This window comes from Leptinotarsa decemlineata, unplaced genomic scaffold, assembly GCF_025532065.1.
Source record: "Leptinotarsa decemlineata unplaced genomic scaffold, Ldec_3_MD MMD2_tig00026342_RagTag_RagTag, whole genome shotgun sequence".
Lineage (NCBI taxonomy): Eukaryota > Metazoa > Arthropoda > Insecta > Coleoptera > Chrysomelidae > Leptinotarsa > Leptinotarsa decemlineata.
The window spans coordinates 32,501-45,000 of NW_027412695.1; the positions used below are offsets into that span (position 1 = coordinate 32,501).

Sequence of the window (12,500 nt, forward strand, 5' to 3'; positions counted from 1 at the left end):
AATCTTTGAGACAAGCATATGACTACTGGCAGGATCAACCAGGGAGCTGACGTTCTATCGTAGAACTAGTTCAGTCTCCATAATATTAAAATAATAATAAATACGGAAACAGATCTATATTCTCTTTTCGTGCGTGTTGTGTGTGCGTTATACGAAATATAAATTTTCGAAACGCCACGCTCAACGAAAAAGTTGTTATATATCTCTATGTGTCTCTGCATTATTTCATTCAAATAAAACCGGACCGACAACAAATCGAACTATAACATTGCTCAAGAAGAAATATTACAACACACGCTCGTCGTACTCGACCTGATGATAATGTTACACAAACCACCGGCGTACACGTACGTATGGTAATTTTTCGAAATACAATATATAATAGACGATATATACGTCGACCGGCACAAAACTTCGAACATTCTCTCGACCCTTCGCTAGATTGAAAGCGACTCGGTGTTCTCGAAAGATTCGTTCCGAAATTATATTTATTCTCGCTCGGACAGAGGAGAGCTGTCGCATATTTTGTGTAATAACAAAATTTTTGTTATTTTTTGGTTGATCGCATAGGGACCGCTTACGTAGAAACGCTCGCTAAATCCGCGATCTCGCAGTGTCTGACGGTTTCGGTTGGGTAGAAGCAGAAGATATACTACTACGAACTATCCACACCACCGTGGGCGAAGCCCGCACTCGACACGATATCGAATTAATGTTATTATTCAGCAGAAAAACGAATATCGTGTGATTTGGTTATCGGTGACCACGGTACCGACAGCGCTCGAGCAAGCGTCTGCCGATACTATAGAGGAAGCGTTTTCGATCCGTTTCGAAACGTACCTATCCCCCTATAGCGGCGTTTCGAGCACATCGCCCGTTTTCCGTTAACGCTGACGGGACCCTACGCGACTTTCGGTTTTTTCCACTTTTCGTATAGTCCTAGTCAATATAATTTATATCCGTCGATATGATATTGTATCAGACATGAATACGCATATCGATCGATATATTAAAATATTATAGGATAACGTTCTGACAACAGGACGTCTCGATTACAATGTTTATCGGAAAGTGTAGTGAAAATTTGTGTAAGGCCTATACCGCTTTCTCGCCATTACAACATATGAGTTGAGACGGTGAGACGATACTTGAATTAATGGGAGCAAACAGAATTTCGGAAGCGTGATAAAAAATTTTCAAAGAGAAATTTTGGCGAAAATTTCACTATACTTTCCGATATTTTCACCACACTTTCCGTTATTTTCACCACACTTTCCGTTCATGATTATTTTCGCCAAAATTTCCGTCTGAAATTTTTTCTTCACGCTTCCGAAATTCTGCTCGCTCCCAGAAGGCAGAGGTAAACTTTCATTACACTTTCCGTTATATTTATGTTTTCACTACACTTTCCGATACTTTTATATTTTCACCACACTTTCCGTTCATGATTTATTTTTCGCCAAAATTTCCATCTGAAATGTTTTCTTCACGCTTCCGAAATTCTGCTGCTCCCAGAAGGCAGAGGTAAACTTTCATTACACTTTCCGTTATATTTATGTTTTCACTACACTTTCCGATTATCTTTTATATTTTCACCACACTTTCCGTTCATGATTATTTTCGCCAAAATTTCCATCTGAAATATTTTCTTCACGCTTCCGAAATTCTGCTGCTCCCAGAAGGCAGAGGTAAACTTTCATTACACTTTCCGTTATATTTATGTTTCACTACACTTTCCGATACTTTTATATTTTCACCACACTTTCCGTTCACGATTATTTTCGCCAAAGTTTCCATCTGAAATATTTTCTTCACGCTTCCGAAATTCTGCTCGCTCCCAGAAGGCAGAGGTAAACTTTCATTACACTTTCCGTTATATTTATGTTTCACTACACTTTCCGTTACTTTTATATTTTCACTACACTTTCCGTTATCTTTTATATTTTCACCACACTTTCCGTTCACGATTATTTTCGCCAAAGTTTCCATCTGCAATATTTTCTTCACGCTTCCGAAATTCTGCTCGCTCCCGGAAGGCAGAGGTAAACTTTCATTACACTTTCCGTTATATTTATGTTTTCACTACACTTTCCGCTACTTTTAAATTTTCACTACACTTTCCGTTTTCTTTTATATTTTCACTACACTTTCCGTTCGGGTTATTTCGCCAAAATTTCCATTTCAAATTTTTATTTCACGCTTCCGATATTCTGCTTGTTCGCGGAAGGCAGAGGTAAACGTTCACTACACTTTCCGTTATCTTTTATATTTTCACTACACTTTCCGTTATCTTTTATATTTTCACTACACTTTCCGTTCGGGTTATTTCGCCAAAATTTCCAATTCAAATTTTTATTTCACGCTTCCGATATTCTGCTTGCTACCGGAGGGCAGAGGTCGATTAAGTTTGACGATAGTCGTGTCACTAAGTGTTCTGGCGATGTTCTAAATTTACTGTAGTCTCTGGAGATACCCTACATTTTGTTTTATAAAAGAGAAGACATTAGTAGATCAAGATGTTCACATGATGTGGTGCTTGCTGCTGCTGCAGGTTTTTCCGGGTTTTCCTGCAGCTGAAAAAGCAAATGCGCCACTGGAATCATCAATGAAGTCGCCCCTCCGGAGCGTCAATTAAATTTTGTTGTTTCATAATTTCATGATTTGTATTACTTTCTTGACCTGAGACTTACTTCAAAAATATAAAAAATACACACGAATTCATTTCATAAGCTTTTGTGGTTCTGAAAAGAACCTTTTTTTTATGGAAACGGTAAGGACAATACAGGGGGAGGCATTAAATTCAACCGCCAAATCCGTACAAGGTTCGACCTTGCCTTTTCAGGGCGTATACAACATCCATGGCTGTGACGGTTTTGCGTTTCGCATGTTCGGTATATGTTACGGCATCTCTGATAACATTTTCGAGAAATACTTTGAGTACTCCACGAGTTTCTTCGTATATCAAACCCGAAATACGTTTAACACCACCTCGACGGGCTAATCTTCTAATGGCAGGTTTCGTTATTCCTTGGATATTATCACGCAATACTTTACGATGACGTTTCGCTCCTCCTTTTCCTAAACCTTTACCTCCCTTGCCACGACCAGTCATTTCGAATGTTAAGAATAAATTATATACTGCACGATACGAATGAAATACTGTTAGTGATACTAACGACAGACTTCGACTAAAGTTCTACACCGAACTCGGTCGGGTTTTGTTAAATTTCATGACTCCGCCCACAACTGGAAATCGGACCAATGGCGTCTCGTCTAGATGGTATATAATAGTTGGCGTGTATAAGCCGACTCAGTTCATATGTTGTCCGTCTATCGTTCGGTATACATTTCGTTCGTTACAATTCGCAATAGGTTTTGAAAATGGCTCGTACCAAGCAGACCGCTCGTAAATCGACTGGAGGTAAAGCTCCGAGAAAACAATTAGCTACTAAAGCAGCTCGCAAAAGTGCACCGGCTACGGGAGGTGTTAAAAAACCTCATCGTTACAGACCCGGTACTGTTGCTCTCCGAGAAATTCGACGTTATCAGAAGAGTACTGAATTGTTGATTAGGAAATTACCCTTTCAACGTTTAGTTCGAGAAATCGCTCAAGATTTCAAAACCGATTTACGATTCCAAAGTTCAGCCGTCATGGCTTTGCAAGAAGCTAGCGAGGCGTATTTGGTAGGACTCTTCGAAGATACGAATTTGTGCGCCATTCACGCCAAGCGCGTTACCATTATGCCCAAAGACATTCAGTTAGCAAGGAGAATACGCGGAGAACGAGCTTAATTTCATATATATATATCCCAATATATATTGAAAATATATACAAAAAAAAGGTTCTTTTCAGAACCACAAAATGCAATTGATGAAAGAATTCGTTTATCGATAGATATGAATGAATGAATGAATGAATGTATGATATTTTCAATAACTCGCATCACGTAAATATTAAATCACGGGTGTTTGCAGAACATGTTCAGTATGATCCAAATATGGATTATAATACTGAAATTTTTTACTTTCCGAAACGAATCTTTCGAAAAGATCATTTTTAGAAACGGCTGAGATAAATAACGAAAAACAAGCGATCACTGAATGAAAGATCGCTCATAACATCACCATCTTTTCGTAAATTTCCTCTGATTCATATTTTTGAATACCTGGCATAAATCTCGAGTGACTTTTTGTAATATACCCTATACCAAAAATGAATCGTTCTCGAGATATTCGATCGTTTATACAGAAAAAGTAGGTATTATTCGGTTCTCGAGCCATTTCCCTATAAAATTGAAAACAAGTCTCATAGAATACATAAGCTATTATTGATTCATCAAAATATTACATTCCGTCGTCTTGTAGGAGGAGTAACATTTCCAAAATGATGAACGAGGTATTAGGAGTCGATGAGTAATTCTGAAGATATAAAAATCAGTGATTTCTCAAATGGAACACCCTTAGTTTGGAAATCTCGAAATGATTTTGACTCATTTTCCTGAAACGATCCCAATATCAGAAAATAAGTCAACTGTTCACAAGACATATTTCAATGAAATAGAAAGACAGAGCAATATTTTTTAATTTTTACTCTTTTACGAAATTATTCGATTCATATCAATTCGATAGTCGGCGGCGGCGGCGGAAGAAATATTATTTATCTATTTTTTTTCTGTTTATAGGGATAGGCTAGGTAGGTAGTTCTGACTATTTATTTATATATTTGTTGGACAGTTGAATTATATACGAATTCTTGTAAAAAAAATTGTGGCCCTGAAAAGGGCCATTTGTTTTCTTAGACTTCGTCGCCGGAGAGAGAAGTCAACTGATAGAAGAATTTACTTCTTCTTTTTTGGAGAGGCAGCTTTTTTGGCTTTCGGAGAAGATGCCGATGCAGGGGTCGCTTTCGCGGTTTTCGGTTTGGGTGCTTTCGGCTTTTTTGTTGGTCCTTTGTTAGTTTTCTTTGCTTTCGAAGGAGACTTGGTTTTACTAGCAGAAGTCGCGGACGAAACCTTAGAAGCGACGGTCTTTTTATCCTCGGCAGTTACCTTTTTAGGCTTGGCTGCGGCAGCCGCTTTCTTTTCCGGAGAGGCTTTCTTACCTTTCGGTGATGCAGCAGCCTTCTTGCCGGTTTTAGCTTTTTCACCAGCTACGCGTTTAACGGGAGTTTTTTTGGCCTTCGCACCGGCCGTACCGGACGTTTTCTTTTCGGTAGCCGACGGTTTTGCCGAACCAGAAGATGCCGATGCCAATTTGAACGACCCCGATGCACCTTTTCCTTTAGTTTGTACTAATGATCCGGAAGCAACCGCAGATTTAAGATATTTCTTGATGAAAGGTGCCACTTTTTCTGCGTCAGCCTTATAATTCGCCGCAATATATTTTTTTATGGCTTGTAAAGAGGAACCACCCCGTTCCTTCAATCCTTTAATAGCGTTATTAACCATTTCCGACGTAGGTGGGTGAGAAGGTTTACTTCTTGGATTTTTAACTTTCTTTTCTTTCTTCGCAGTAGACTGTGCCTGCGGCGACGAAGATGAATTAGCCGAAGCCGAAGAATTCTGATTTTCTATGTCTGCCATAGTAAAAAAACAACTGACAATATATTCTCGGAAGATAGATGCTACACTCGTTAGGCGTCTAGAGAGAATGATGTAGTCCTCTGGTGTTCCGTTTGTTTAAATATTCTGGGTCGAAGCACAGGCGGACGGGAGACTGAACGCTCGACATTCTCGTTAGACACGATATTGACGGCTTCCATTCTGCTGTCGAAATGTTCGCATCAACTTCTTTACGAAATCAATGCCGGTTTCCTATTTAGACTTCGACTAGCACAATAACGTGGATAGATTCTACGTATTCCGAAAATATTTTCTGATAAGAAAAAGCTAATATTAAACCTCGACAACTCACAGTAAATTACAATGAAATATGAAGTATTGATGATTTTGACGTAACTCCAGACAATTCCTTTCCGAAAATACTCGTAATCGATGATCTGGAAGGAACCTTCGAATAAATATCATAGGCGCGACTGTCTATAGAAACATGATACATTAGCCGATAATACTCGATAAATACACGAGTGAATAGGGGCATCGAAGAGACCTCGTGTCTACCTTCATACACGACTATAACCAAGAACCGACGCTTCTAATAGCATCAACATTTTCAAAAATTATCCCTATAAAAGTGTTCGATGAAAACGGCATTCGAATAATAACGAACGTTATTAATGTTATATTCGATAAGATATAATCATCGTAATATACTTTCAATAAAAAGGTCGATACTACAACACGAACGAACGAACGAACGAACGACGATACTGTGAGCTCTATCTATAACGGAGTAATACACACCCACCCCCACCCGAAATATATAAATCGTCAATGTTATAGTCGAAATCAGAAATGCTAATCATAAACGTTTTTAGACAACATATTAGCACGTAAATAAAAAACACGTTAAAAAATAACATAAGTAATAGAGTACATGACTAGTATAACAGTAACGAACGTTAACTTTTTAGGTTGATAGGTAGGTAAGCACCATCTAAATATAGGTGGCAAAATTATTTATTATCATCGCGCGTTTCACGAAAGGAGGTAACAATGTACTGATAACAAGGCAACCCAACCGAGTGAGACCTAGCGCCCTAGCAAAAATAAATTATCATTCAGCGTCGAAACGATATTGTAAGAATTCTTTCATAAATATTTTGTGGTTCTGAAAAGAACCGTTTTTTTTTAAGAATGTATATCGTAGACCGGAATAAGTAAATTATTTCGAACTGGTATATTTCGTAACTGCTTTGGTGCCTTCGCTGACGGCGTGCTTCGCCAATTCACCAGGAAGTAACAGACGTACTGCAGTCTGAATTTCTCTGCTCGTAATAGTCGATCGCTTGTTATAATGAGCAAGACGGGAGGCTTCCGCTGCGATACGCTCAAATATATCATTTACGAAACTGTTCATGATGCTCATCGCTTTACTGGATATTCCGGTATCGGGATGGACTTGTTTCAATACTTTGTAGATATAAATTGCGTAACTTTCCTTCCTCCTCCTCTTCTTTTTCTTATCGGTCTTCGATATATTCTTTTGGGCCTTTCCGGCCTTCTTCGCAGCCTTTCCACTAGCTTTGGGTGGCATTCTGAAAATTTAATTTCGTCAATATCAAACAAACAAGTACTATCGTGCAGGTTTGCTTTCGACTCAGTGTAAAAGACGCCTGCCGATCATCTTGGTTTCGTTCAGGATTGGAGACCTGCTCCCTTACCCTTTTAACTGATGTTTGTCAGAAGGACAAACGGGTCATAACTGAATGGATGTTGTTGGTATGGCGGCAAGAATGTCCTCAGACATCAGTACCGCCCTTCACGATGTACCCCTGCCTGGATGGGGTGAATTGGATGAAAACGTTGTTCATCTTTCATCGGAGGATATAGGGGCCTCATACGACAGAGTGTCGGGGCCTTCTATATCGAGAGGGGTCGTCTATAGCGTAATCCATAGCTTCCCTGACTAATAGGTTTTCATGAGTTTCTGCGTTATCAAAAACTCTTTGATTTCTCGACTGAATGGACTGCCGAATGGAAGGTAGCTGCAAATCTCTGCGGATGGCATCGTTCCGCACGAACCAAGGAGCATTCACAATCATCCTCATTAGCTTGTTTTGTAATGTTTCCAAAATGGAAATATTGGTCGGAGCCGCTTGTCCCCATACGCCTGAAGCATACATGATGACAGACTTGAACATCGTATTGTAGATGGTAATTTTGTTTTTTAGACTCATTTTTGATTTTCTATTTATCAGAGGGTACAGACGTGCTATCCGACCCTCGATCTTAGATTTGACGGACATTATGTGCGGGTTCCAAGTGAGTCTACGGTCTATCAGAAGGCCGAGGTACTTTACCCGCGCTTGCCAGTCAATCTCCCTTCCAGAGATTCTCACTTTCCTGGCCGGAGAAGATTTCAATCTTCCCATGGTTATTGCCTGAGTCTTATCCGGGTTCACTCGAATCTTCCAGTCAAGGTACCAGCGCTCGAGGTCGTCCAATGCACGTTGCATATAGACGACACCGAGCTCCCGACCCATGGAAGACGAGAGGAGAGCCGTGTCATCAGCGTAAAGAGATATTTTCACACGCTCGTGCCTCGGAAGGTCACTGGTGTAGAGTGAGTATAACGTCGGAGAGAGCACGGCCCCCTGTGGCACTCCAGCAAGGATCTCTCTGTTATCAGACAGAGATCCCTCTACTCTAACCTGAAATGTCCTACCTTTCAGGAAAGACCCGATCCACCGGATCAGGCCCCGAGGTAGGTCGAATGTGTTTAGCTTATGCAGAAGACCTTCGTGCCAAACTCGGTCGAAGGCCTTCGAGATATCTAATAGGACGATATGCACTTTTTTATTTGTGTTCAATTCGCTGATTGTGTTTTCGACCAACCTTAGAGCCTGTAACTCAGTGGAGTGGTCCCTCCTAAAGCCGAACTGCTCATCAGGCAGAACATTTCGGTCCTCAACTTCTTCGTTGAGCCTTTGGAGAACAACTCTTTCAGCCAGCTTAGCCGCCGAAGAGAGTAGACTTATCGGACGATAGTTCTGTGGGAACAGCGGGTTCTGACCCTGTTTTGGGATCATGACAACGACCGCATGCTTCCATCTGCTGGGGAAGTATCTGAGGGACAGCGAACTGTTAATTATATTCAGTAAGCACTCAACGCAGTTGTCCGGGAGCTTCTTCAACAACTTGTTAGTTATTGAATCAGCTCCCGGTGCTTTCTTAGCCTTTGCGGCTTTAATATATCCCTTCAGCTCTTCCACAGAAGCTGGACGGATGTCGTCATCGTCATCCTCCCTGAGGAGTCGGTGAACCCGGTCTTCCAACAGCATATCACGATCAATGTCGTCATCATCATCAACGTTAAGCTGAAACTGACGTTCCATCGTGTCAGCAAAGGCTAACGCTTTGTCGGCGGGGGAGTAGCACACTCCGCGCTCTCCGTGAATGGGTGAGAGAGCAGTCTTCTTCCCCTTAAGCCTGCGAGTGACTCGCCAAAGCTCGTCACTCCCAGGTTCAAAGGATTCCAACAGCTCTTCCCACCTTTCGTTTCGATGATCAATGGTGGCCTGCTTGACTTGATTGGCCAACCTGTTTGCCGCAGTTTTATCCCCTGGGAAAAGGGTTCGCTGATAGAGCCTTCTCAGACGATTTCTCTCCCGTATCAAGGCTTTGATACGGGGGGGAAACTCATTATAGCTCCTCAGCGGACACTCTTCCCTGGAGGTGGCCGCTCGAAGAGCATCATTCACGGAAAGCTCGAAACGCTCCACTGCCGCGTCGAGTTCGTCAGGAGAGTCGAGTACCTCAGGAGGGGCGCGCATCTCTTCGAGTTGGGCTGTGAAGATATCCCAATCCGTCTTAGATCTCACGCAATAACCAGGGGGAGGAAGTTCATCGCCCAATACCAGGACTACTGGGTTATGATCGGAGTCCAATTCCGACAGAACGTAAATTTCGCTAGTCAGAGAGACATTTCTGAGAAGCGCAATGTCTAGTACATCAGGCCTAGTCTGCCCGCGATAGTACGTAGGCTCATCTGGTCCCAGCACTAGATATTCATGTCTGTCAACATGCGCATGGAGCGCCTGGCCGTTTCGATTAGTGGCTCTGCTCCATGGTCTGTGCTTGGCATTGAAGTCACCAGCAGCAATTGTCGGAGTGTCGCTTCCCATCAGCAGTTCATCCAGTGATTCAGGGAGTAATCGAACGCTCGGGGGATTGTAGACCGAGATTATTCTATGACAACCCCTGCTCAGTCGAATTTCGACACCTACAGCCTCAGTTCCGTGTAAACGGGCACTGTCAATGCCGTATTGTACGCACTGAAGAGATCGTTTGGCAAGAATGCCAACTCCCCCTCCAGCACGTCCAACACGTTCTCTATGAAAGAATCTGTAGTTTGGAATGACAATAGATTCGTTCCTCAGATGCGTCTCTTGTATTAGAGCTACATCGATGTTATTGTCTATCAGGAAGTTTTCAAAGTCTAGTTTCTTTGAACGAATGCCATTAGCATTCCAAAAAACTATCTTAAGAGATCTAGGCAACGTTGGTTGTCTAGACATTGGCAGTTCCAGTTAACACGTCAGTATTCACCGTGAACATTTTCTGTAACACGGGGAATTGTACGAACAACTTTTTCATCTGATCCAATGCGGAACAGATGTCTGAAACCCCCTGCGTCTGAGGAGAGGGCCCAGGTTGAGAGGGGGCAGGCTTTGCAGAACTGTTGGCACCCTTGGATGCAGCCCTTGCAAAGCTGACCCCCTCTTGAACGCGACCAGATCCCACAGGTCTTGTTGGAGGGGTGGCTTCCTTGCAGAAGACTTCCCCTTTTGTTGTACCTTCGGGTATGACGGGCATCCACGGTAGTTGGCGGTGTGGGCCCCCTTACAATTATTACATTTCGGGGGGTCAGTCCTAGCCTTTTTGCAGGCATTGGTTAGATGCCTGCCGGCGCACTTTACGCAGATGGGGACTGCTAGACAGTTACGTTGACAGTGGCCGAAACGTTGACATCGGTGGCACTGACCCACCGAAACTTTGGGATACTGAGGTTCAACCTGTACCTTCATGCTCAGGAGTTCCTTGACCTCGAAGATGTGCCTTTGGTCCCTGCTCAATAGGACAAGAACCATCGGCATGGGCTTGTTGTACCGCTTCATACGCGTTACAGATGCGAGATCAAAGCCTCTGGCTTCGAGCTCCTCACGAACGTCTTCTGTCGCCAGATGTTCTGGCACTCCCCTGAAAACAGCACGGATTTGCCGTTCTTCAGGGAGCGAATAAGTGTGGTGAGGAATCTTTTCCTTCACCAACAATCTAGACAGCCGACGATAGTCGTCAGGAGTCTCGGGTTGGACCTTTATGCCATCATGCAAGTTGACGGCTTTAGAGAACTTAATGTTCTCCTGAGTCGTCAGCTTCAACAGGGATACCCATTTGTCCTTCTGACGGACAACAATAGGTGGAATTTTGGCTTTCTTAGCCGGTTGATTTTGAGTGAGAGGGGCGGGGGTACCAGGCTCCTCCCCATGAACTGATTTGACAGTACTTCCTGAGTTGGAAACACTGTCATTTGCCAAAATGATATCTTGTTCCATATCTTCATTTTTTTCAATACCACTTGTAGTGGCCAACTCATCTACCGGATTTTGGGTAGGTTGATGTGAGGTCTCGGACTCAGTATAATAATTTCGAGCCTCTTCTCTCACATTGTCAATAATAGCTTTTTCTGATATTTTCTTGGCCTTGACTTTCTTTTTAGGTTTTTCTTTCAGAATCCATTCACTTACCTTGTGGCTGGATATATCGGGTAGAGGAGGAAAATCTTCATTGATTCGACGTTTCTTCGACGTCGATGAGGAGAAGGAAAGAACGCTGGCGTTTTCAAAATCGCGAGCTGAAATTTCACTATCAGTTGGGGTATTAGCCACTCCCTGATTTTCATCCGTCAAAATTTGACGGCTGGCCCCAGGGACTGGTAATGCACTGCCGTGCAGATCTGCCTGGCTCAGGCCGAAGCACGAGATTAGTTGGCATACAATGCTAACAATCTCGGCTTTTTCCCTGCCAGCCAGACCGCGAAGCAGTTCCTCCATACTGCCAGTGGACATAACTAAATTGGAAACTTTCAGGCGTGAGCACAGTGAACAGTAACGAAAATGACAAATCTAAACGTACTCACCAGAAGTTTTGAAGATTCTTGCGCACTATAACACGCACACAACTAACACAACAGAACTACCACTGGTAAATGGCTGATCATCTAACAGAAACACCAAAATTATCAAAAATTTTTCGCAGCAAAATCTTTACGTTGTCACTTTGACAGTGTAAAAGACGCCACTCTGTCGTCACTATTTCAGATAGTAACTGGAACTCTAGTAGGCTCCGCCCACCGGAAAGTTGAGCGTTCGAGAACGCCCATTGGTCGGTAGGACGGTATTAATACAGGTCGATTCTATATAGAAATCATTGTATAGAAAGCTACTGTTAGAGCAACATCGAATAATTCTCAGTGAATTCTTTAAATTTATCCGATATATAATACTAATCTACGATTCGACATGTCTGGACGTGGAAAAGGAGGTAAAGTTAAGGGAAAGGCAAAGTCCCGTTCCAGTCGGGCTGGACTCCAATTCCCAGTAGGACGTATTCATCGACTCCTTCGTAAGGGAAATTATGCCGAACGAGTTGGTGCCGGCGCCCCGGTTTACTTAGCCGCAGTAATGGAATATTTGGCAGCTGAAGTCTTGGAATTGGCCGGTAATGCGGCTCGCGATAACAAAAAAACCCGTATCATTCCTAGACATTTACAGCTGGCCATTCGAAACGACGAAGAACTCAATAAATTGTTATCAGGAGTAACCATTGCTCAAGGTGGTGTTTTGCCCAATATTCAGGCGGTTTTGTTACCGAAAAAAA

General features: G+C 42.5%; 2 protein-coding genes and 1 non-coding gene across 3 annotated transcripts in view; 1 reads left to right on the forward strand and 2 right to left on the reverse strand.

The window, feature by feature from the left end:
- The window catches only part of LOC141486037 (small subunit ribosomal RNA), a 1,920-nt gene extending 1,875 nt beyond the window's left edge, over window positions 1-45 (reverse strand). The window contains exon 1 of the ribosomal RNA XR_012467593.1: window positions 1-45. This exon is cut by the window's left edge and continues 1,875 nt beyond it. This is a non-coding gene — a ribosomal RNA (small subunit ribosomal RNA).
- Window positions 46-3,341: 3,296 nt separating this feature from the next.
- LOC141485969 (histone H3) lies at window positions 3,342-3,792 on the forward strand. Its single transcript, XM_074183732.1, has one exon. The coding sequence runs from the start codon at window positions 3,382-3,384 to the stop codon at window positions 3,790-3,792; it is 411 nt and encodes a 136-aa protein (XP_074039833.1). The 5' UTR covers window positions 3,342-3,381.
- Window positions 3,793-6,719: 2,927 nt separating this feature from the next.
- Window positions 6,720-7,165, reverse strand: LOC141485999 (histone H2B). The gene has a single exon (XM_074183759.1). It carries the CDS (start codon window positions 7,153-7,155, stop codon window positions 6,784-6,786), a length of 372 nt encoding a protein of 123 aa, XP_074039860.1. The 5' UTR covers window positions 7,156-7,165; the 3' UTR covers window positions 6,720-6,783.
- Window positions 7,166-12,500: the final 5,335 nt, after the last annotated feature.